This window comes from Corvus moneduloides, chromosome 6 (assembly GCF_009650955.1).
Source record: "Corvus moneduloides isolate bCorMon1 chromosome 6, bCorMon1.pri, whole genome shotgun sequence".
Lineage (NCBI taxonomy): Eukaryota > Metazoa > Chordata > Aves > Passeriformes > Corvidae > Corvus > Corvus moneduloides.
This window is the reverse complement of record NC_045481.1, coordinates 20,544,442-20,571,231: the sequence shown is the minus strand read 5'-3', so window position 1 is coordinate 20,571,231 and position 26,790 is coordinate 20,544,442. Positions and strand designations below refer to the sequence as shown.

The 26,790-nt window shown below is 39.2% G+C and overlaps 1 protein-coding gene across 1 annotated transcript; it reads right to left on the bottom strand.

Annotated features, from left to right (window-relative positions):
• GTF2A1 (general transcription factor IIA subunit 1) lies at positions 1-26,473 on the bottom strand. The gene is made up of 9 exons (XM_032112261.1): positions 26,210-26,473; positions 19,073-19,174; positions 17,214-17,418; positions 14,832-14,896; positions 12,757-12,832; positions 10,770-10,903; positions 9,554-9,874; positions 7,584-7,673; positions 1-4,534 (listed from the first exon to the last, which is right to left on the bottom strand). The coding sequence occupies exons 1-9, from the start codon at positions 26,237-26,239 to the stop codon at positions 4,427-4,429; spliced, it is 1,131 nt and encodes a 376-aa protein (XP_031968152.1). The 5' UTR covers positions 26,240-26,473; the 3' UTR covers positions 1-4,426.
• Positions 26,474-26,790: the final 317 nt, after the last annotated feature.

The window sequence follows — 26,790 nt, the reverse complement described above, 5'->3', positions numbered from 1 at the left end:
TGAAGTGGCAAACATTTTTAAATAACATCTTTAATTAAAGTTTTTGCAAAGGCAAAATATTAAACTTAAAATAGGTCTTAGTACATCAAAATACTAAGTTCTCTAATTGTATTCCAAGCATGGCCTTTGAAACATAATATCCTGTATATCACAGAGGAGCAACCTTGATCTGCAATTGTACAGAATGAATTTTACAAACATAATAAATATATTTACCCCCTTACACATAACAGTATATGTACAACAGCAGTTGACAATAGTAGCTCAGAACAGCAAAAAAGGATAGTCCCCCCACTCCATAATCTATTGGTACCCTATGCACTCTGGAACATGTCTCATTGGATGACTGTACATATAGCTAACCCCAGGTAGTTTTTTCCTGTTTCAAAAAGCTCCTTTTGTTCCACAACATCTAATCCACCAAATAATAATTAAAAAACACACTGCATGAACTGCCTGAAAAAAGTAGACGACATGGAAACCAATGTACTGGTTTTTACACATTTCCCAACCAATCACAGCAATGGGAAAACGAGACTTTAAATGCCAGACACCAATACAGAACAATATGCAAGTTTCTTCATCTTGTATAGTCGCTAATCTCAAAGTCTGAGAAGAACTCTAATCTCAGATGGGGGTACATGGGTGGTGTGGGATGGCACACAGTAAACTCCACGGTGCTGTGTAAGGCAGCCCAGTATCAATCCAGTGTGCACTGCCCTAAAACCACTGTTCATTTCCTGGACATCTTATTGCATTCTATTAGGAAGCTTTTGCTTTGGGGGAAATTTTGGGGGGGCTTTACTGTTTTTAAAGGAGCTTTTACAAATTGAAGAGATTAAATCAATACGAACTTTAGTTAACAAGGTCTCTAACTCCTTCACTGAAATTAAGAAACTTTACTCTGGTAGTGTTATGTGGTGACATAATTACTGCAAACTGTCAAGTGGTGAAATTATTTTCACAGACTCAATGAAGTTTACTTTAACACTTCTAATTGTGCAGCAGAAAGATAAGAAAACATTTATTTAAAAAATCAGTTACATAACGCAACATGTTTTTTGCTTTCTTCTAGAAAATGTGCTTCAGAATCGCATATCAATCTTGGAAATAAACTCGGACCACAACTGTCACTTTAAATAGTGTTTAGGAAACTGAATGACGTTTAAATGCAAGTTGTAAGTACAATGCAGGAACAAGGAGTATGAAGTCTCAAAGAAATCTTGTTGCTAACTAGCAACTGAGGGGGAATAAAAACATATTTTATTTAAATAGTCCAATAAAATTCCTTATGTGACTAAATTCTCTATTATCTCCTTAAAAGAAAATATTTCAATTTGTTTTCCACTTAGATGGTTTTAAATGATTGCACACACTAAAACCCAACAGAATTAGCACAAAAAAAAGTTGCTTTTCTGATTGAAGCACTGCAGGAAATTTACTCTCTCAAGAATCATTGTCAGACTGGCAAAACAGGTATTCTGCAACTGAAAAGGCACAAGACTCAATTTTGCCCAATTGCCCTACAAGTTTCCATCAGCCATCATGGTTGTAATTCTGAAGTTATCTTCCCCATTTTTTTTCCATCATAAAAAAAGGTGCTCCATTATCTGTGCAAATTTTAACATAAGCCCTCTTGAAACCATTAATTGTTTCCATAATACTGAACTATTTAAATTGGGAGAAAAAAAAAAAAAAGCTATTTCTAAGGGGGGAAAAAATCACTTATGAACATGGGAATCCCTTGCCCTCTGAAAGGAATGGTTTCTTTTGAACCTAATGAAATGGTCTGTTCAGTTATATAGTTAAAACCATGATTAAAAATTCAAGTACAATAATAAAATTAAGCAAACTACATTCTTACAGCAAGCTGCTACAATAAAATGAAATTAAAACATGCTTTTTGACTTAAAAAAAGGAACACTTGATGTAGCAATAAGAGCACAGTTTGGTATGTGCATGGTTTGACTGGCTTTCCCAAAACTTCACAGGTAAGTTTTGTCTTCAAATACAAATATCTGAAAAGCATACCATACAATTAGCTTGCAAGAGGCTGTGCAAGTTCAGAAAGCTTCTAACATCCTTCAGAACAAATTAAGCTTAATTACCTTTAAAATTCAGCTACCCCTTAAAAATAAATAGAGAGGCTATGCAGCTTCTAGTATATGTATGTGGGAGAGAAATATCACTAAGTTCTATGAAAATGAAGTGTTGCACAAGTAAACTGGGTTCCAGTAGTATAAAAAGGAAACTATAGCTAAAGGGATGCTTTTTCCTTTTGTTGGTTTGGTTGTGCAGCATTATGGAAATTTTTCTGAAGTCCACTACTTAAGACTTACTGGTAACAGACATGGAATAGGTGAGGGAAGGAATTAGTTGGTACATTATTGATTTCCTTGCAGTTGTACATAGAAGTGTCAACAGTGGTAAAAAAATAAAATATCTGCCTTGTTCAGAAGAAAGCAAACACCAATCAGTTTGAGATACCTTGAAAGCCCCAAGCTAAAAATGCACTCTAAATGATGATCCCATTATTGAAAAATCAATTAGAAAAATCATCAATTAACTTTTCATAAAATTTATGAATGTAGACTGCTTTCTAATAACCATATGGCTCTAGACACGCCTACAGGCAGTTTTAGTCATTATCAATGAGAGCACAGGTGTACAAAATCACAGCAATAAAACCTTCTTTACAATTCGTCGTGATTTTTCTATGTACTACTGACTACAAATGCACTTGGAGGCAAATAAATCAGAGAATGAAAATTAAAGCAGTTGTTACATACTGCTAAAATACACTTGTGACTTTGTTAAATAATGTTTAAGATGTCTCATTCTCAAGCAAAAAAATAAAGTCAGAAACCAGGTCTGTTTCTCATGGTCTTCCCTAATTTAGTTAAAATTATCTTTGCTGTGTCCTTTTTTTATAATCTTTTCAAGCACCCAACAAAATGCAAAATTTTGAGCCACATGAACATTCCTTCCTCAACAGTTTCTGAAGTATAATGCCCATTCCCTCTCCTCACTCAAAAGTAACTGCATTTCCAAAAGCAGGGTTTGCAAGAATGACCTACGCACAAAGAAAAGTTGTTCAGCTTCTGAGGTGAGAAAGGGAAGGAGGGGGGAATAACTTTGTTGCTTTTCACAAATCGAACACAAAAAACCCCCAAACAAATAAACAATAAAAAAGGCAAGTGAAAAAGTGACTACACAAGGTTTAGTGCATCTGACTGCTTGATTTGCTGTTACCGAGACAGCCTAAAGATACTCTAACAAAATTTGTGTTCTCAAAGCTGTGCAGCTCTGTTCATGAAATTACATGCCATCTGGAAACATTAGAGACATTAACTGCGGCAGGTAACTTCTGGCTACACTTTTTAGTAAAGCAGATCTTTGATTAAGAGTTGCAGCTAGGATGTTAGAATTTTTATGTGATTTTCTGTATTAAAAATTTAGTCATTCCTGTGGTCTGTTGAATTATTTGTGGGTGTCTGGACTACATACATAGTAAGCAGGTAAGGGAATGCATCTATTATGGCATTACCTAGGTATTGGATTCAAAGGGTCTCCAAACCCTTCAAATATGTTTTTTTTTTTTTTAGATCAATGGAAACTTACTTGTTTCAGTTCAGTGATGCTGAACCACCACTGAATAGCAAGAATGCAATTAACAAATTAAGTAATCTGACTTTTGTGGGGGATGACGTGCTTCAAACTTGAAAAATGCAGCCCTAAATAAAACCTATCACATGAAATTAAAATAATTTTGAAATACAAATCATCATTTTACCATTTTGTGACTGCTAGGAACAACAACCTGTTTATGGGGAAATGCATTGAAAACAACAAATAGATATAATAATTAATGAGCGTATCAGAATTAAAAATATTTTCCTTATACGAGTTATTTAAAATTTAACACCTTAATTCTTACCCTTCTGTACAAAGCTTGCACGCAGTTTAAGTAAGATTCTGACCATCCTCACTACCAAAAGGAAGTGTTCAAAGCAAAGATTTGTACACACAATAAGCATTTTCAGATTAATAATCTATGAAAGGGAATAGTTCCTTCAATCAGTGGAAGAAGTATTTTAAAATCTTAAATCAAGGGCAGGGGGGACAAAGCCTTACATGCTAAATACCAGCTGTAGGTACCTGTATGTAGAATTGATAATTAAGGTATTCCTAACACACAAAACCAGCTCCCAGACAATGCTATAGCTGCTACAGTCCATGGCTTGCTCATCTGAAGTAGTGTCTTTGTTGCCACATTTTACCTTTGTTCCAATACTTTTGTTTATTTCTGATGTGCAGATACACATTTTGATTGGAGTATACATCCAAGTCTCAACCTTTCCTGCTTTTGTTTTGCTTTTTTTTTCTTCCTTTTACAGGGAGTTCTTTTGTTTTGTCTTTTAAAACTTCACCATTCTGCGTCCCCAATGGCTTTGGAAAATACATAATCTCTTCCATTAAGATTCATGATGCCATCTTTGAGATGAAATTTCCATTTGTTTTTACTTCTGTGAATCTAAAAACAGGGCAAAAATGTTAAACTATTACTTTGCCTCAGAAATAGGTAATAATGCGTAATTATAATGGCAAGAAAAATAACTATTAGACATGCATTACTGAATTATTAAAAATACTGAGTGCCACATCCAGTCTTTCCTTAAGCTCCTCCAGGGACAATGAGTCCACCACATCCCTGGGCAGCCCATTCCAATGTTCAACAACCCTTTCTGTGAAGAAATTCTTCCTGATGTCCATCCTATTTGTTTTATTTAAAACTAAAGAAAATTGAACAAATTTCAGTCAAAAGGTAGAGGAGTAACCTTTGGAAAACCTAAAAAAAACCACACCCAAACAAAAAACCAACAAAACAAAACCCCCACCACATACTGCAAGCACAGAGCAGACAAATACTTGCAGTCTATCAAAAATTGCATCTGAAAGAGCGAAAGATCACCAGATGACCAGATACTCAAAGAATACAAAGACTTTTCAGAAAGCTGAAATGCTGTCCAAAAGGAAAGTCTATCATAAACTTTTGCAGATGGAACAAAGATGCAATTCTAGATCAAAGATGATCGAGAAAAAGTTAGAATTTTACGTAAGTCATAAACACAGGAAGCCCTGCTGCATTTTTTCCATTTTTACCAAGCATAGGAAGTCTCACCATCTACCATTAGTGCTGTAGAAACAGTAACGTAGCACCAAAACAGCTATGACCATATCACTCTACTAACTATTTGCAGTACTGTTTGGTCTGTTCTCACTTAAAGCTGAAAAAAAGACCATCAGTGGCAAAAGACAGCAAATAAATGAACAAGGAAAGGTCTGGCTTATACACACTACTTGCCCTACTGAATTGCATTCCACAATAATCCCTGATCAGAAACATTTTAGCTGCTGTGAGGTTAGAAGGAGGGTCCTCAGACAAATAAATAACTGAATAAAGATGGGAAAACAAGGGTAAGAACACAGTTTTTACAACAAAATGAGTTCATTCCAGCTAAGATTTGTGCTGGTTAGAATCTACAGAGTTTAAGAGCTCACAAAGAATCTGAAACATGACGAAACGTACTGATCATACAAAAAACCAGTTACTGAAGAGCTGCAGAACGATGTTACTGCCCTAACTCATTGTGTAAGAACACAATGGTGGCATTCAAGGCATACGAAGACAGTAACAATGGGGAAAAAAATCAATTTCAATTTACATGGACAATAAAAGTGGTGGGTTTGAATTAACAATTACAAGCCAGGAAAGAGATTCCAGTGTTCTAAGACTTTCCCATGAGAATATCAGCTCTGTGTTCAGTGGGGCCAAAAGCATACCAGTGCAAAAACTACTGCAGAACATTGCTACACCAGTAAATAAATTGAAGTGTTACCTGTGTTCCTCCCTAAACCATATCTACAGAAAAATAAAACAGATCTGGCAAATGAAAGTAAGAGCAATCAAATGTTTGAACAGTTGTACAAATAACAACAAAGTGCAGCTCTGATTTCAAAGATATGACTGAGGAGGGTTACGACGGTCTGCAATATCGTAAACAGCACAAGAAAGCAAAAAAGAAGATGCTTTAGAACTAGGAAGTATCATATGAAACTAATGGGTTTAAAAACTAGGTGATCCTCCACACACCACACAATGCATTTATGAAACTTCTTGTCGTAAGAAAGTTTTCAAGGATTCAAAAATAATCAAATCGATTTCTAACAAGTAGAGGAAAAAATCCTCTGTTGGCCATTTGAGAAGGCACTCTCTCTTCCTCAAGAGACAGCTCAGAGAAGGATGGTAAAAAGGTCTACATGAGCAGCACTACCTGTCTGCCCTTGTCTCATAGTTCCACCACCATCAGCTGATGGAGGACACAGCAGGAGGGAGCTGCTCAGATCTAAGCTGAACCTATGTGTTTTACAGACAAACTGAATAATGATTGGTTGAAAAGAGATGAAGTCCTTTCAGAGCATGTGGCACTGGAAGTTAATGATGGGCACTGTTTCCTACCAAGTCCCCATTCTTAACTTTTAAGAGGATGAGGATTTCAGAGTAGTTCCTGTTGCTCAGCTTCAGCAGCTCCCAATAAGCTTTTCTGACTGCTGCTCTGAGGTCCCTCACTATTCCTTACAATTTGCCTCAAAACAGTTTTGGATTACAGTCTGGAGGAGACAGATGGCTGGATCACTGGTAGATGGATGGCTGGTAGATACTGATACCACTTCATCTTAAATTTTGTGTTGAATCCAATGGCAAGTCTAAGCAGAGTCTGAGCATAACCAAAGACTTGCTAACACAGCCATTCTTTGCAACGTAGGAGCTTTTATTCAACAAGCTTACAGCTTTTTTTTTCTGCTTTAAAAATGATACCTATTCATTATAGTCCAATTAATTGAGTACAGGAAAAGAAAAAAAAATCCACATTGAATAATCTGTGTACTACCTCAGCCAAAAGGTTCTGATATCATCTAGACACATTTAAAAAAAAAACCAGCACAGATGAATCCTTGCACATTCCAGGGAAAACACGATCCCCTGTAATGACTGAATTCTTGCAAGACCATTCAGCAGAATTTAAAGCAAAACAAGCACAAGCACTCCACACTGCCATTTCATATAGCACAATGCATAGCACAGAAAGAGCCTTCTCCTCTGGTAACTATCCTATCATTCAGAAAAGATACTTTTAGTGATCAAGGAACAGTTTTGCACAAGTCTAAATCCTGATGACTACTTTTCCTGTTCATAGCCACAATAAATGTACAAACTTACAGTAGTTCACCTCTCCTGATCCCAGAAGACTGTCCTTTTGTTAAAGAGCACAAAAAGACAGGATGAAGAAAAATAAAATGCAGCCAAATTCTTCTAAGCTTTACTCATTACCAAGTTTAGTACAAACATGGTACACAAACCTGTTTTAAAAACAATAGGTAATTCCTGTATTTCCATTCATATTATAGTCTGTACAGATCTATCTGTACTTAACAGTCACAAAGACACTACTTAAAAATTATGATCTGATAGGAAGAACAGAGAAAGTAGAACTCTTGGATGGTTTTCTGTAGAGATTTACCTTATCATACTGGCACACAACAACATTTTCTGTATCGAACAGTTCTTGTCCTTCCTCGTCACTCACATCATCTTCACTGTTCAGAGGTTCCTGAAAGAAACACATGCAAAAAATTATGATGTTTGGCAAGATTAGAGCTGTTACTTCGATTATTAACATGAGGCTACAGTGTTGTCTATGAATACAGGACCCAAAATGCAATTGAGGTGGGGAATATTAGGCTTTCCAACAGAGTGCTGATGCTTCCTACCCTCCATCTGGAGAAGATAAACTCTTATGAATTTTAGTCTGGAACTTCTGTCCAGGCCAGATTCTGAGCACTGCAGCCTTGTGTCACTACAACTACTCTGTTCCTGCTCCTTCACTGCAAATGTTCATACAAAAGTATGCAGGTTTTCATTTTGAGAAAGCATCTAAGCAGTGGAAAGGTGACATCAAATGTGAATAAGCCATGGAGTTTAATTTTTAAGGGCACATAAGGAGCAATGTGACCATAAAAATAAAACTCCATGGCTTATTCACATTTGATGTACCAAAACTGAAAACAAACTTCAACACACACGCTTTTATGTAACAAACACTTCAACAGCTAAAACAACCACTAATAAATGCAGAACAACAAATATACTCCCAAATATATATGCTAAGTGGACTAGTTGCTAGTGAGAGAAGAAGGTGTACTAGAGGTCCTAATTCCATTCAAAGTAATGCTATGTTTAACTGAGTTCAAAATCTTTAAGGAAGTGGTCCACTCAAAGTAGCTGCTGAGGAGCAAAGGAAGCAAAAAATAAAAGATTTCTGACATGCTGATAATGAAATCTTGGCATCTAAAAACTTCCCTCCAGAATGCTAGCATTAAGGTTAAGGAACACTCAGTATTTAAGAATAATGACCTATACTTAATAAGGCAACTATTAAAACATTCAAACTGACATGAATGCTGAATGATATAATGGAAAAGTGATGTGAACCCAACCTGTAATTTGTAACAGAAAAAATACTGTTAAGACACCACTGTAAATGTACTACAGAAAATCTGATTATTTACAAGTTTTACTTGCCTATCTTGCATGGGTGATACAGACTGTGAAACTGTTCATACTGGCATTTTAAATGGAATCTAAAATAATTGGAAAGGCTGTAGAGAAGTCTGGAAGCAATATGGCAGTTCAAAATGCATTTTAGGGACAGATTTAGGGAGTACCAAGCTTCCTGTCTGAGACAAAGTATCAGTACTTTTAACTTAGTAGTATTCCCGCACCCTCTACCCATTTTATACAATTTCTTATTCTTGTGGGGCTTTTTGGTGCAACACACCAAAACTCAGTAAGAACCACTGCCTGAAGTCCAAAACCAAGCCAACTCAAAGTCTAAATCAAGCACATACTATTAAGAATGCAACAACTCCATCCTGTTCCTGTCTCTGTATTTTATTAAATCAAGGTCAGATGTGTTTCTAGAAGACGCTTTATAATCAAATTTGAGTTCTCAGCTTGTTCCTGTGTAACAGAAAGCAATGGAATAGCCAGTGACATACAGGTAGACCACATCTGTTAGTGCTATCAGTGAGCCAAATACTGCTCTCCTTTTTATCAACCTTAACACCCTGCTTTTGTATGCACTTGGTCTCAAGTGAAGTTGACTATTTCTGTTTGCTCATGAAGGTTTCATGATTTCATGACTGACCTCTCCATAACATCAAAAATATTCCTACTGAAGTTTGTTAAATGGCGCTGGTCACAGCTAACTTTTGCTGGGTCGCCCCACATCCTCCCCAGCTGCATTTCAAGGTGCTCTGCTAATACACACCATTTTCACAACTTCAATATTAGAAATAAACTATCTGAAGTACAAGGGTAAAAGTTATATTCTCAAAATTACTGAAACATACTATTATTTGGAATAGACAGTTTTCTTTAAAATACCAAGAAAACAACTGAATTGAAACACAACCATAACATTACATTTACCTCTTCAACTTGGCCATCTTCACCCCCATCTTTTTCTTTCTCCTCCTCTTCATCATCATCATACTCTTCTTCCTCATCATCTTCTTCTTCAGATGATGTGTCCCCTGTTCCATCAACTTGGAGAACAAGTGGTGCTTGTGGTTGTGCCTGCTGTTGCTGTGGCTGCTGCTGACCGGCTGCAGGAATCTGTGCTTGAGCTGGTGTAGGGGCAGCCACTGTTGTAGGTATAACTTGAGTTTTATTTCCTGTAAACAGGATCTGCTGAGGCTGAATAATCACTCCTGTCTGCTGGGAAATCCCTCCAGGGAGAGGAGCCAAAACCTGGTGGAATATCATTGTAAGTACTGTGGCTGCTAACGACACAGACTACCACATCACAGCCTCAAAGAAAAAAATTAAAGCATATCAATCTGGTTTGAACGAATTACGGAAGAGTTACAAATATTCCACCTATATCAGGTATATAATTTTAATCACATACCTTCTTTTACTACTTGATGTTCATTTTCTGCATTTTGCATTGCTAAATTTAAGAAAAAATTTTAAAAGTCTATCCATTCTAAAACATGAGCACTACCACCACACCTGAGTTCCAAGCATAGCACTGGAATGTTTTAATTCAAGTAAAAGATGATTTTTAAAAACCTTCTTTATAAAAAAAATTAAACTCTACAAATTGTTAGTCATGCTTAAACTGTATAACTGTGACACTATGATAATGTGACTATGTTAAATTCAATGCTAACCCAGTCTGGACAAACAGTTGACCTTGTAGCTGAACAAAAATCTTTCTAAAACATACTGTATTCACTACTAAAATAACCAAGGACTGTGAGTTTTAGGTATTTTGTTCTGCGTGTTATGTGACGCAGAATCATTTCAATTAATTTACAAGTATGTAGACTAGGATTATGCACATACTGTAACTGTCATCAGGAGAAGCACAAAAGAAATTTTAAACTGCAGTCAGTATCTGGCAAGAATAAAAGTGACATTAAAAACAACATTTCAAGATTGTTCATTAAAAAAAACCAAAACAAACAAAAAAACCCACCAAAAACCCCCACCACACTTGACACAACTTTCTCTTTTTTTTAATTTTACCATTTCTGACTCTGTGTTCTAGTTCAACTTGCTCACAAAAACGCAAGCTTCTTTAATAATTACTATTATGGTTTTTTCTTCCAAGTGCTCCTATTCGAAAAATTTCCTTTACCTGCTGAATAACAGGTGCTTGTACCCCGCCAGGCTGCATTTGTGGTATAACCTGCTGCTGTAGAACCACTGGCTGCTGTGGTTGAATAATATACTGAGCTCCATTTGCAGTTCTAACTACTTGGAGGATCTGGCCTGTAGTAAAATAAGGATCAAATTAATCAAATGTACAAGTTCACTTTTAAAACTATCTTAGTTTAGAAGCTCGTTTCCTGGAAGAATACTAGTGGCAATTAAAAGAGAGAAACATTAAAACGATTCACTTTCTTCAGTGAAAAGATATTATGCAATTGCAGCTGTGCCAGAAACAAAGAATAGGGTTCTTTACCATCTAAATATGATAATGAGGTATGCAATCCAAAAATAAATTTATCTTTGCAGGCCACAGACTAATCCTTTAGCACAGCACAGTATTTTAAATAATAGCTCCCACTTAGGAGCATACCTCCTGTTTCAAAAGACAGATTTTACAGCCGGAAAGAGAAATCAACATAAACCAAAACAGAAATACAGATATTCACAATACAAAAATTCTATCCACTGCCAACACCATGGTATTTCCAGGGTCCTATGAAATGATGACCTTTCCTCAGAATTTTTCCCTTCTGATTGCCACATTTCAAGTAATTCCTCTGTCCGTAACTTTCTTTGCAGCATTATTCGCAGTTGTTTTTTTGGAAAAAAAAAAAAAAAAAAAATCTATCCTTACACTTATTGTCCACCTCTCCTTTCTGTTCCCACAATATCTGCACTTGATTTCCTTTTGTTATCCTTTAGCTTTACCATCTTTTACCCTTCATCACTTAACAAAATATGTCCAAGACACAAACACATACTTGGAAATAGCCTGCAATACTGAAAAAAAGCAAGAGCTAAGATATATTCCAGCATTAGTTTTTCACATTTCTTATCAGAAAGGTGGAGTTAAACAGAGAAGAAATTAAATTAGATAATCCTGAACTTTATACATTGCCCTCAGAGATGGATTTCTGTTCTCCCTCCACAGCAAAATGCAAAGCTCTATTTACTGAAAGAGCTAAACGTGTCTGAAAGAAGGGACTACCCCAACCCTAGTCTAAGAAATTACTATAAATGTTCAAAACTGAAGAATTACGACAAAAGTAACAAATATGGGCTGCAGATTATTCTGTGCCGTAACAAACATAGATGTGCTTCCTTAAAATTGGGAAGATTTTGATTTTTAGAACAGCTGCACATTTAAATTTTATGTCAACTATATACCATTGAAGTTTTTAAAACAGGAGGGTTAAGTCTTGGGTGATTCTGAGCATACTAGGTGAACTACTCTGGCAAAAGCAGCAATAGATCTAGAAAATGAGATTTCTCAGGCCTTTCTTTATTTTCTATGCAATATAGATCTATAATCAGGTTTACAAAATCAACATAATATAAAAGTACATTAAATTATCAGATATGCTGCTCATCAAAGTAACATTTAATTATATTCTGAATGCATGGGATAACAGTATTTAGAAACTATAAATAAGAAATAAAGTTAGAATTGCTAGAAAAGTAAGAAATTCCACTTTGCATGCTTAGCAGGTACAAAAAACCTTAAGACATTGCTCTTCTGAAGCCATATGGTGTTGCTTTCATAATGGGATCTGAAGTTTCTGCACAGAAATAGCGATACTGCTTTTATACCCAGCACAGTACCTCAGCTCGGATCATGCATCACAAAGCTCAGATGTACACAAAAGGCAAAGACATCAACACCAATCTTTGTGCTTGTAAGTGGGGAAAATTTACACAGACTCTAACCTACAACACCATTAGGGCAGAACCACAAGGTTCATAAGAAGGTCAGGGAGCAAAAAGTGCAGGAATCAAATAAAGAGATTGCACTACCTTGTAAGGGTGGATTCCCAGACTCCGCTTCTTAGCAGTAAATAACAAGAAGTAAGGCCCAGAATGTTTCCCTCTTAAACCCCCTTGAAACTATGGTTTGTTCTCAACATTACAATTACCTGAATTTGTAAGTATCTGCTGAACTGGAGTAACACCAGCGGGGAGAGCCAATGTAGCTGCAGTGGCTGCAGCACTCTGAAATACAAGAAGAGCTTTTTAACCAAAACCATAATATTGACAGTGTTTCATCTCACAACATTCTGCCTGAACATACCTTTTTATTGCTGTTTACAGTGTTTTCACACAAGCTCCTGCAGCTACTGAAATGCAGGCATTTCAACTGTACATAATACTACATATAAAAATTATTTTATTTTCCTTCTTTAATAGGAAGAAGACTGAAGCAAAATCGCTAAATATCACACCCTAACCCAATTCCATGTGGTTTCTTTGTTTTTCTGCAAGCTCAGCAGATAAACCTCTGCCTTCTCTGCTGATTTATTAATACAGTACAACACTACATTGTTCATGTGGCAACTTTAGTTACACTTTTTCAAAGCAACTAAGGCTATGGGCCTACAAATCCGAAGAAACATAAGGTACTGAAGCAATGATTATGTTCGCCTGTCTTGTTTTCACAAGGAGTAGTAATCGGGTTTGCACTTTACTTCATTCTGTAAGTGATTTGCATTTCAAGTCCCTCATCACACAGCTCCTTTGAGTGAATCTACACATACTGTGTACTGACTGTTCCCAGAATGACTAATTTTTTCTCCCAAGACAGCTGGTTCGAAGAGAAAGTGGAACTATCAGTGAGTAATGATTTGAACCTGCAAGGAAACTGAATTCCAACACAATTTTGGGAGCTCCAAACACAAGAATCTGTATTAAGCCCTTAACTTGCAGGGGGTGATAGACTTCTGTAGAGGCCTCTCCATTTCAAGGGTCCAACTTCAGCTGCCTATGGAAAAGCCTCCCTTCCCCTACTATAAGGGAACCATGGCCAATTACTCTTTGTTACTGTAAGGAGTTAAACTTTATTACTGGGTAGAGTGCAGGTTTCCCATTTAGAAGAAACAGGATCTCCCCATCTGTCTAGTCAATATAACAATTACTACTTAAACGTTTCTAATAAACACAAACAGTATTTACAGTTGATTGTAACTCTTTGCTGAATGGTAGTTCTCTGTGGTATACAATTCATCAACATTTTGACAGCAGTGGAGTTTAAAAAGCTTGGCATACTCATTTTTTTGATACCCTGAGATAACCGAGACAGGACAAAAACACATATAACTGTTGGATTTGTGAAGTTACAAATCCCATTGAAATGGCTGTCAAACATAAGAAAAAGGTGAATGTTTATGTGCTCTTGGCTTGTGGGTAAATCATGCTATTCAAGAAACAAAGTTCAGGCTCTTTTCTGTAGCAAGATCAGCAGGTAAGGGGAAAGTAAAGGCTAAGAAGGCTGTTCCAGCTTTAAAACTTGTTGCATCATAAAACTTTGATTTATGGGCTTTTATCATAGAACTGGTAAGAATGCTACGAATTATGATCATAATACACATATTTAACTTATACTAGGGGTTGTTTTCAAAGCTTTGCAAACAAGTTATTTTCCCTTAAATTAAGCCAGAGCATTTAAAGCAAGATCAGATAAGCAATATTAAACTCTAGAGATAGAGAGTGCAAGAAAACTGTAAATGACCAGACTCAGTTCTATATACTGTTACATAATTAGTGAATCAAATTAATGTGACCAGCAAAGATCTTTGTGAAATGCTAAATTATCTCTCATTCAATGTAAACTTTAGTTTGAGCGTATTTAATGCTTTTTCCTGCATCTAGCAAATACCCTATGCTTGCATCACTTAATGATGGGGTACTGGTACATGAGCACATCATCATGCAGATTCATACCAGCAGTATTCCAATTTCTGATTTTAAAAAAGTTTTGGTTAAACATATTTAAGGTAAGTCTTAGATTTGTTATCAGAACTGAAGTTATAGATTGCTGTTCCTAAATTGCACTAAGTGCAGCAGCAAAACCCAGAAAGATGGCAGATAGCTTTACCAGTGTGTCTTAAATTACTTTTAAGCATCTGATGACTAATATCAGATTTGTGTTTACTATTTAATCAAAACAATTTACATAATGACAGTGTAAGCCTGTATAAACTTCTGCTTCTCTTACCATGCCTGATGCATTCATATGTGGTATCAGCTTGGAATCTGGCACAATAACCTGCTGCTGAGGAGCTAGAAACAAAAAAAACCCCAGCATTTAATGAAAAGTACACAATCTGCCCAAAATAACATCCAAGCCAGAGCAACTTAGAAAGACTATCACCCAAACATCAGTTGAGCTTCATCACAAAAACAAATAAGCAGTCTCTAGCATTACTAAGTTTTACTCTCAAGACAATATTCAACAGCAGCTCTGAGGGGTGATATGACTACTTTGCCTTTACAGATCTTATTTCAAGGGCTTCATTTACCTATTCTGAATCTAGGTAAAGCAAGACTGAAAATATATTTCTGAAATTAAAGGTATTAGTGAAATGTTGATAAAATTGATGATGTCCAGTATCAGAGTTCTTCAAAAACAAAAGTAGTTAACTCTTAAAACAGACTTAAGCAAGGATTGTTCCAAGATGAAAAGTAACAGGATGCTGCAGTTAGCCTGAGCTATGTGCAGTCAGCACAGATGTACACTCATGATCTTCACTGTTTTTCTAATGCAGCAGAAGCAGATGAAATGTGATAAACCACCTGTCCCACACAACAAAGCAGTTTTGGTGTTCTAAAGGAAAGAGACAGCTAAACTGTACAAACAACCTGTTGATCATCTCGAAGTGCATGTGTCCGAGTCTATGGAACAAGCAGGTTGCCACTGCTATTATCAGTGACAGTAAACTTGAAAGTGACAGAGCAATTTGAATGAATTAATCATTGACAAACTATTGTCCATCCAATCCTTTAAACAAATGACACTTAAGAATATTAGGAATAAGAGTTTCTGGGAAAGAGTCTGGGGTAGGAAATCTCACAACCTTGTACAGAGATCTGAGGGCATCTCCAACTTTCAAGGAAATGAAGGAGGGCAAAAGTTTAAGGAAATCTCATGAACCTGTGCCAGGACCTGAAAGGACAGCAGGAATCACCATGACAACCATTCTGATCCCTCCCTGGGACTGCACCAGGTCATGTGAAGAACTACTATACCATCTCCACCATGGAACAGGGAAATCAAGTAATTCATGAAACTGCACCTCTGCGATGGAAGTACTTTGATATCCTAATTTTATTTGGTCTCCATGCTGTCATTTGGTCATAAGCCAAAACACTAGGCAACAATAAATCAGCTTTAAGCGTCTTACCCCGGGAGCAGAGGGAACAACCTCCATGTTCCAGGGCAGGGAACGCGGTCACGGAGCCGCGGCTGCTCCGCCAAGGGGCCGCCAGAGGGCGCGGTGAGCGGCCGCCCCTGCGGAGGCCCCGAGCCTTTGCAGCCGCCGCGTTTATTGAGACGCTTTCATCTCAAAATTAATTTCATCCCAACGCACAAAACTGATTTATGTCTAGCCAAAATAAAAAGTACTATAAAAGAAAATAAGCAACCAACACGATCTTTCCCTCCCCCTCAAAAAAGTGCCCCAAACCAACCACAAAAGGACAACCAAAACGACACCATGGAAAAACTAGTCACATTAGTTCTGTACTGTGTTCAATGTATGGTGGTTGGGTTTTGGCTGGTTTTGTGGGGAAGGATATCAACCCGTATCTATCTTTTGTGCCTATGACAACACAGGTCCTCTGATCCATGAAAGTCAAGAAGACTGAAGTCTGTGACTACCACAGAAATATTTTAGGTCACGAACTTAACACACTGAAAACTCAACCAAGCCTTTCATATGTAACAGATATGTTTACTGTGCATATATGCAGTAAAATCCAGTAGTATTTATCTCAGTTTTCAAATGAAATTATAACTGCTGAAAAAGTTTTTCATTAAAATATTAATGAATACTCAAGACAGTAACTACAGGAAACAATACCATTATTCCTAGCTAAAACATACCTTGTACATCCACATCTACAGAGTGTGCCATCTTTTAAGACAAAAAAAAACCCCCAACATATATTCAGACTATTGTACAAGTATTTTTCATGTCCTAGCATTGAGTTATGCCAACCAATAATGGTTTTCTGAAAAAAGTTGCTCCTGATGACATTACCACCTCATGACTAAACTGTCAACTGCTTCTGTATATATTGGTTTGAACTTAGAGCTGCTAATGGAATTTTGAAAGTCATGCACTCTGAAAGCATGTTATGTTGTAGGAGACCAAGAGAAGAATTCAGCTTTTTCAAAATCTTCTAAAGAATGTGACTTAAAACAAATACCAAAACACTTTTCACCAAGACAGCTTTCTTGACCCATTGAATAGAGAGGCCAAGTAGAAAGACAAAAAGTTAACCACCAGACAAGCATCCTGCCCTAGATTTAGGATATGCTAAGGAGCTGGACTAACTTCAGAGTCTTTTGCCAGAGTGTTTAGAGATTATGTCTGACCTTGCTGAGATGCTGGAATAAGGACCTGTTGTGGCTGAGACTGCTGCTGCACAGTCTGCTGCGGCTGAGGTGTGTGATGGTGGTGGTGATGATGCTGCTGTTGCTGCTGCTGCTGTTGCTGTTGTTGCACCTGCAATAAAAGCTGCTGCTCTTCTGAATGGAAGCCATCTACAGCCTTAGACTGCATCAGCTTGTTCTCCCACAGCTAGTTTGGAAAAGGAAAGAGAAATATCTGTGTACGACTTTTACTCAACAGGATTTGTAACGATGTAACAACAGTACTCCAAAATTGAGTTTCTTTTCACTGTTTATTTTGTGCAAAAAGCCCAAAAAGCGTTCAGGCAGATACAGACAAAAGGTAACTCCACAGAGTGAAGAAAAGAAATTAAATATCCCTTGTCAGCCCAAGATTAAGCTTTAACATTCTTTCTTTCTTCCAAGTGTGGAAGATTTACAACAACCCTAATAGAAGCATGAATTGAGATAAACTAGGAACTTTAAGTAAGACTTCAAGTTTTCCATTTCCCTATATTCATTCTTTCTTACCTCTTTAATCACAAAAATAATTCTTTATTACAACTTTCCTCAAGCCATTTCTTCTTGGAACTCCTCAATAAAAGTTGCTTAAAGACCACTGCCTCCTAACATGTTTCAACAGAAGCTACCAGTATACCTAAGATAATGCCTCTCTACAATCATTTATACAGTTTCTACCACAATATCAAATTCAGCTTCTCCAGCCCTACACTTCTTTATGTCAGCTGACATATCACCAAAGGACAGACGCAGATGCACAAGTGCAGCTCTTGTGAAAATAGCAACACAAGTATTCTGTAATACATCTGAGTCAAAAAGATTACGGGCACCCAGGACTCATGATTTCAAAATCTGCTTAGGGCTCCCTTCTTCTTCAATACTTCATTTTTCTTCTTGTCTCTTTCCTCATTAATTTTTTCTGACATCATTTGCAGAACACATCTGTGACACAAATACCAAAGCACTTTTTTTATAGCGCTTACTGTGTTTCCATCAAGACAGGTCATGGTCTCATGGGAAAAGTCTTCACCTGTTTCTGTCTAGTCAAACTCAATTTGTTTCCCACTCCATCTATTTTTTAATACTTCAAAAATACTGTGAATGTGGAATACCACGCTCGCTGAAGAAGATGAGACAAGATGTCACCTACTTTCCCAGTTTCCTTTATTTTTACAGTGTTGTTTTGCCTTTTTTTTCCCCCCTTCTTTTTCCCTTCCCCTTCCAAGGGCTTTTTTAACTCATGAAGAATTTGAGGAAAAGACATAGGAGACCCACTGGAGCTCAGGTTAACATCCTGCCTTTATTTTGGACCTTTGGTTTTACACTCCACGTAAAACAATTCTGAATCAGAGCTTCAGGCAAGTGTGGTGCATACAGTGTGATTTATTACGTACCAACCTCCAAACGACAATACTTTTGCAAACAACAAACCATACATACAAAAATCTGAAAATGCATCAACAATGCAACTCCTCTTCAAAAAGACAGAAACATCAAGCAGTGCAGACATTTTATTCTTCCTGCAGAGAAACACTAAGAACTGTCTGTCTCTAAAATAAACATATTTTTCCTTTTTAAAGATGCAGTGTTTTGGGGATCAAAGTAACACTGCATTCAGATGACTGCTGATATCAGATTAGGGAAAATAACAAGGTGAGCAGATCAGTCTATATAACAATTCAAATGGTATGGGGGCTACAGATATGCAGATTACAGTGCTTAATCAACTAAAAATTAGTATTTCTACTGTGAACAACAGCAGCCAGATTTGGAAACTAACTGCTGTATTGGTCTATTAAAAAGAACTTTTAAGTTCAACTTACTGTTTTGAGTTCCATGAGAACTTGTTCATCCACTCCTTCATCCAGAAAAACTTCTCTGACATCATTAATGACATCTTCAATTACAGACCTGTACAATTTAGGCTTTAAAAAAAAAAAGTAACTAGTCAGCACTGTTTTGAAAAAAATCTGTCACTTTAACACTAAAATAAGATTTCCCCCCGACGAAAAATTGCATTTCAGAATACACCACATGTTTCCGAGTGACTGAAATATCCAGGCAGGTGTAAATCAGGAAGAACATCTCAAACAAGGTGAAAAGGGAAGGGACTGCTCACTATCCTTTGTGACGTAACTACAGCACAAGAGTTACCAAGCCATGAAGAGCATAATTTAAAACAGAGAAAAGGAGATTGTTTTCCACTCACTCAATTTGTTTTCTGCTTGTACATATAGATCCTAAATACACAAAAATACTTGGTTGTGTGCAAAATGCATTAATGAACATTTAAAGTTTGAAAGTATATTAAAGACAGGAAAAGAAACCTGCTAGCGCTTACTACTTCAACAGGCACCAAGATCAGAATGATCTTGAGCTGAAAAAAAATTGAAGGCTCAAAAAACTGGAAGGATTCATGTGAATGTCCTGTTCTTCCTTACGTATTTGTTTTGAGAAACTCTTGAAGACTTCTGTTTTCCATCAGTACTTATGCTTTCACATTTCAATTTTTTCATTTTAGGGAAATACTAAAAATATGTTATTATTACACTGCTTTCACACCTAAACGATCAAAAATAAAGTGAATTGACAGTTCACTTTAGGTTGCCAAAAGAACTTCTGGAGCCTCCATTCCTGGAGACACTCAAAAGCCATCTGGACATCGTCCTGGGTTCTAGTTGGCCCTGCTTGTGCAAGTGGATTGCAAGAAGACCTCCAGAGGTCCCTTCCAATTTCAGCTATTTTGTGAATTTTAAAATGAAGGTACAATTTAAAACAGAGAATGCAAACACTTAACATCAATTAAAGCACAAAATTTAATTCACAGAACCACACGAGAACTGTACTATGCACATGCTGTACCTTTTAAACAGTACATCTTAGACCTCGCTTTGTATGTATGAACCTCAATGGGATTTTGGCTGGGCTTAAATATCTGTGCCATCTAATTGCAAGGTAGCACTACAAGCTGTAAATTATGGTTGATCAGTCTTGCAGCCTGTGAACCATATATACTTCAGTGACCAAGACTGCTCCTTGGGCTGGGAGTACACCAATTTTAAACTGATCAGAAAGCAGCCGCAACTTTCTCCAAACTGTCATTCCCCACTGCCTAACTCCCTTAAGCAATAAATCCTGAATGATGCCACATACATCAGACACGCTGTATATATGCAAAACAATCATCCTATACTGGTGCAGTGGGTTTGACACTCCAGGAAGGCTGTACCTCCAATGCACACAGAGGAAATCTGCACCAAACACAAGTAGTTAGCACAGAGGTGCTGGAACTACACAAATTTACTGCATGCATTGAAGCATTTATTTTATGCACGGACATTAGCTTAATGCATTCCAGAAGTATTGAATTTGTTGCAGACATGCTAAAGAGTATATTGCACACGTTATGGAACTGTTATGCCTAAATTATGGAATAATGTAGGGAGACTAGTAGCACATGATTTACTAATCCACTGAAAATGTGAGTGGTCAATAAAGCACAAAAAGGAAGCTGAAAATCTTTACCTTTAGATGCAGGGAGAAAAAAAAAAGGAAAATAAAACTTAAGAAAATGCATTAAGATTACAAGGGAATAAAAGAACATATTTGGAACCTGGAAATAAGCAGTCTGAGGGCTGCTTAAGGCATTATGTCCTTACTGTTTAAAAAAACCTCTGCACTGGGGCATGCTCAAGTTTGTTGGTTTTTTTGGTAGTTTTTTTTTTTTTTTTTTTTTTTTTTTTTTTTACAACCCCCAGCCCAGTCCCTCCCCCCAAAAAAGAGAAAGAAATGCAAAAATAAACCAAAAAACCCCAACAAAACCCAACAAACCACTCTATGTTACTGATCACATTTCAGATTTAAAACATGCTGCTGCAGATCAAGGAGCTGAAATGTTATCATTTAGCCTTTTGTTACCTGTCTTTCAAAAAAATACCACTAAAAATTTCTGGCTTCAAGTCACAGGGTAAGTTTGCCATCCCTAACAACTACATTTACAGCACCTATGTCCACAGCTTCTCCAAAAGAAACAAAACATACCATACTGCATGCTCACTTACCCAGGTTTCAAATACTGCATTAACTGAGCTTATAAACATTGAAACAGACTTTCAAAGCCAGCCTTGAGTGCTAGTATTTTAAACCTGTGTAGTAACTCAAATACCAAGCACCATTAACAGGATTATTTTTCCACTTAATTCGTAACAGATGCAAAAAGACATTCTACTTAATAATATTAAGTCCTATTATTTCTATAATTAAACAAATTGCATGAAGCTTATACGATTCACTAGCACGGAAATACTACTTAACCTATTCCATATATTGTTCCTTATTATATTAAAAGCATCTGTTCCTTAATGCCAAAACCACATTCTGCAAATAAACATGCTTAACCTCAAGCATGTAAGTTACTTTATTTAAGTCAAGAGAAGTACCTGTGTGCCTCAAATTACAATCAAAATTCCTGCAGGATGGAGGGTGCATTTTCTCCTTTAATCCTCCTCTCCCTAAATTACCTCTTAGGTCTACTTTTCTAATAAATGGGATTTTACACAAACAGGCCCTAAAAATTTCCACCAGTAGATACTTCCTCCTATCTCCACAATCAGGTATTTCTGTCAGGTTTATTTACAAAGCCTTCTGAGTCTATAAAGTCCTGTAAGAAAGATACCAAACTGACTCTACAGCCCAACAGTCTGCTTGGAAATTTCCTTTATTCCCTATGTAGGTAAGAGAAAAAACAAATTAAAGCAGATACTGGTTTCTAGCGTCCAGCATTAGTTTAGCAAGACCTCAGAAAGGCAGGTTAAGAGCACATATGTTTAATCTGCCATTGCTGACACAGGATCCTTCTGCATTACTTCCAACGGTCCAAGCAAGTGGCTAAGTTCCCCAAAACAAGACAGTCCTGCAGGGGTGAAGTGAGCCAAGGACCGTGCAGGTTTACAAGCCCACCAGCAGCAGTCTGTATACGCATGTATGCCTCTGCATGAGCCTCACAGTGCACTGGATCTCAAAATGGGTCAGAATTTTCAGACACTGTTCTAATCACACAGTAATATACACGGTACACTCATGGCTCTGTGATTAGGAGGAAGAAAAGAGAGAACAAAATATTTGCATGCTTATAATGAAGCAGTATCTGTCTGATTTTACCTATAAACATTTACATAATACTCAGAAATATCCTGTCCAGTTGAAATTCTCTTTTGTACACTCCTACTGAACAGCCAGCCCAGGTGGATGGAACATCTCCCACGCTGGGGGCAGCAATGCCTTCAAGAAACATTTACAGTGGAATTTTGAAGAGCATCACAGAATGCTCTTTTCCTACCTCAAAGAGCATATCCTGTAAAATTACAAAACAGTCATAAGTTCTAGGCTTTAAAAGAAAGGACACTGTATTGTTTTCAACATACACTAAGTGTTAGCTTTAAGCGTTATTTATACGATGCTGAAGCTGTTTATATAAGCCATCTAAGACACTGGAGTTGAATGACAAAACTATTTTCATACACTGCTTACTCAAAAAATAAATACAATTCCTGAATAAGTCTAAAGATGGGATAGTAGGTGAGCTTTCCAACAAGTTTCTGCATTAGGTTAGAGAAAGCAATGAGAACAAATGGAAACTTTAAAAATTGCTATTAAAATAATTGTGCTTTCATCTGGTTTATAAAGTGTCTCCCTCATAAAGAGTACATTGCTGTAAATGTCAAGCTCTTTTAAGAGCAAAATATTCAAATCACTCTTCAATAAACACTATTCCAAGCACTTACTACAGATTAAAGACAACAATTAAAATTCCTGATTTATTAGATACAACCACAAACACATAGAAAAGATTTGGAATCTACTATTTCCCCCTCCAGGAACATAAGGGAATGATTATATTTTACTTTCTCTGTGCATCTTGTAAAGAAAACTCTTGAGTATGGTGACACTGCTACACACACACTCCAAATCCAGGAGCAAGCAGCAAGCTATTTTAAGAAATGCCACATGCCTTTGGGGGCTTACACTTCCTACATTCCTTCCGCTTCAAGGGTACAAAAACTGCAATCCTTTGTAATTATTATCACAACACTTGGGATTTCAGAAGTTTCGATTTCTAATAACCAACACATTATGGAGAGACAGACCACAGCATGCTTTGTACATTTGAAAACAGTTTGATCCTGGTTGCTTCTGCAGCTGTCCCTGAGACACTGCTAATTTTCTCCCAGACGTGCAGTTACTGCTGTAAGCCAGCCACATGCAGCCAGAAGGGCACAACGTAAAGGTAACTACTTCTAGTCTCAATTACATCAAAGATGTGCATAAAAAAAGTAACACAAATAATCTACATTGTTATGTTGTTGTAGACTTTTACAAATAAATTACCTTTATCCCCTGTAAAATCTTATACTACATATAACCGTTAACATCTAGTACTTGTCCTTTATTGCAGAGAACAGATTTCTAGCAATTTGGATTTGATCAGATGCTGACGTGATGCCATTGACACATTAGGCTCCAAGTCCAGCTTCCTGAAGTCACATGGTTGCAGCATTTCAAAATGTTCCTACTCATCTTTGGCAACCCTTGGGTAAGCTATGTATTTCTTGCTACTGAATGAGACCCAATTCGACAAAATTGTAGGATTTTACTACTTAATTGAAAACTAACCTAAAGCATACCTATTTGAAACATGCTTATTTTAAGCTTGGCTTTTACTATTCCAAACATTGACACCTTTCAAAAAGAACTTCCAGTACAGAAATACAGTGAAAGAAAACGAGTTGTAGTAAATTGTTGAGTCAAAAATATTTAGAAGTACTCTGGAGATTATTCAACATATATATTTTTTGCTATTCAGTACCCCCGTGGTCAAGAGAGAGAAGCAAAACCCCTAATTTATTACACAGAAATAGATCCTTTTCTTACAATCAAAACACAAAGCAAGAAGTTTATAAACAGAAGGACAACTAAGATTCAAATCACACACATTCAGTATGCAGCCTGCTGAGTAACTGCCCTCTGTGTAACAGCTGACTACTTTCCTAGAATTTTCTGATGCAAAAGCTGACAAAATATCAAATCAAAGATGTTTCCTTGCAATTGCATAAACCTAACTGACAAGCAGGTCTGTAAAATTTCAGATTTGGAAAAGAAAACTAAGACACTTTGCATTTTCTTTCATATATTTTGTACTACACCAAATATTGTAATGAAACCGAGTAGTGAAAATTCCAAAACCACTGCTCTGGCTGGACTGCACTAAAATATTTGTAGACTTTAGACACCAGAAACACACAAATCACTGAGTAACATCTGCAGCCCATGACCCATACATAAAACTTGAATATTAGCTTCACTTTTGGGGAAGACAGCTGTAGTCAGACCTTGGCAAAGCACCATAAAATAAATACCACGACTCTCCTTGATACACTGGGAAAGAACCGTTTAAATACTCCTTTCCCCACGCAGCAGAAAAGCTACTTTGAAGACTTTACAGGAGCACAGGAACGTGTGCGAGCCGTATGCCAGGGGCAAAAAACCCCAAACCCAAAACAAACAAAAACCCCACACCAAAACCCAAAACCAACCAAGCAAAATAAAAAATATTTTAAAAAATAAAAAAAAAAAAGGAAGGAAAAGGTAAACAGATTCAAATGCACGAGGAGATGAAAACTGTCTTTGTGCAATGCACAGAAGCAAAGGAAAGCCCATTGACACAGGCTAGGAGACACCTTCACCCCCGCAAAGCACCACCGCTCCGCAGGCCGGTGGCGACGGGGACGGGCGGCGCTGAGGGAAGAGAGAGCGGTGAGAAAGGCCGGTCGGGATCCGAGGGACAAGCCGCCCGTCTCCCAGCCTCCGCCGCGGACGCATGCACCTCCCAGCCCGCGCTCCGCGGCTCGCTCCCTATTTAAAGGCTGATGTGGTGTTTAAATGGAGAGGCGGTGACGTGGGGCTGGAAAGCACCTTCCCATCCTAGCAGAGTCTATATTAGAGAGCGGCAATAGCGCTATATAAACAGGGCAGCCACAGGGAGGAGGAACACAAGGAGCAGGGAGGCAGAAAGGCAGGGGGAAGCCATGATGGATCTGAGAGCCACAAACAAGGGGGCCGAGCCCGCCGCCGGGACGCCGGGTTTGTCTCCTCCAGCGCTTCGGGGCGGGGGTCGCGGCCGGGGGCGCGCCGGGGAGCGGAGCGGCGGCCGTGGGGGCTCGGTGGCAGCGCAGGTCTGTGTGACTGCTTGTTGCAAACCTCTGTGAGTACAAGTGCAGCAGCGAGCCACCCGCCAAGGTGCAGAAAGCACGAGAAGGGAACGGGGCAGAGGTTTGGGGCTTTTTCTTTTTTTTCCCCTTCTCTCTTTTAAAAATAAATACTGCCTCGCTCGCCAGAGTTGAGGGCTTTCGCCTGGCTTAGCCGATCCGGTCGGACTGGGATAAGTGCTTTTCAACCATCGTCTCCTTCTTACAAAGCAACATAAAATGGCTCCAGCGGAGCCCGGGCGGGCTTCCCCGACACCGCAAAACCGAAACCTGGCTCGGGCGCCCCTTCCCCTCGCCTCGGGGCGGGCGTTAGCGCCCGCGCTCCTCCGGCTCTCGCCCCTTCCCCGGGCGCCTCCCGCCGGCGGCGGCGGCGCCCCCCGCCCGACGCCCCTTCCTTCCCTTCCCCGCCGGACCCCCGGCCTCCCCGCGGGGCCGCCCCCGGGCCGCCGCCCCGCGCCCCCGCCGCTCCGCTCCCACCGCCTCTCTCTCCCCGCCGCCGGGCGCCACAAGTTGGCTTCCGCCGCGGGGGCGAGGCTGCCCCGCGCCCCCCGCCGCCCCTGCCCGCCGAGGGGCCGGGACCGCCCGAGGCGGGCGGCGGGAGGGAAGGGAGTGCGGGGGAGGGGGCGGCGGGCCCCGCCGGCCCCCTCCCTCCGTGCTGCCCCCGGGGCCCCCCTCGCCCCCCGACCCGGTCCTTACCACGGGGTTTGTGTTAGTCGAGCTCGCCATGTCCCGAGCCCCCCGGGACGCCCCCAACCGCGGGGGGGGGAGTCGCCCCTAAAACAATAAACCTGCCCGGCTGAGTCCCCCCAGCGCCCGCGCGTCCCGCCCCGGCTCACGGGCGGCCCCGCGGCCTGTGCCGGGCTCGCTCGCGGCCCCGGGGCTGCAGCCGCCGCGCTGCCGCCTCGCCCCTTTATATAGCGCGAGCCGAGCGCTGCGCGAGCGGCCGGCGAGCGGGGGACGCGGGCGGGGGAGCGCGAGGCACCGCGAGAGCTGCCGCGAGACCGCGCCGGGCCCGGAGGCATCACGTGGGGCGCCCCGCCCCTGCCTCCATGACAGCTACCGAGGCGGAAGCGGGTGCGCGGGGCTGCGCGGCCGGGCCCTACCGAGGCGGAAGCGGGTCCCACTCGCTCCAGGGCGCTGTCCCCGCCCGGCGCGCGACCTCACGGGGCGCGCGCGGCAGGCGGCGGTGGGGGCGGGGCGGTCCCTGGCGGCGCGCGGGAGGAAAACGCGGAATTGTTTAGTTTGGAAAGACCTGTGAGAGCATGGAGTCCAGCCAG

Bases quoted from the DNA above. Each gene is read 5' to 3' on its own strand.
- GTF2A1 (XM_032112261.1), bottom strand. From the start codon at position 26,239: ATGGCGAGCTCGACTAACACAAACCCCGTG. The intron at 14,897-17,213 runs GTCAGACATAAT...TTTTGTTTCTAG, and splicing joins TATTCCAGCATCTCAGCAAG to CTCCTCAGCAGCAGGTTATT. The intron at 4,535-7,583 runs GTAAATCTCTAC...CCCTGTTTTTAG, and splicing joins TTGTGTGCCAGTATGATAAG to ATTCACAGAAGTAAAAACAA.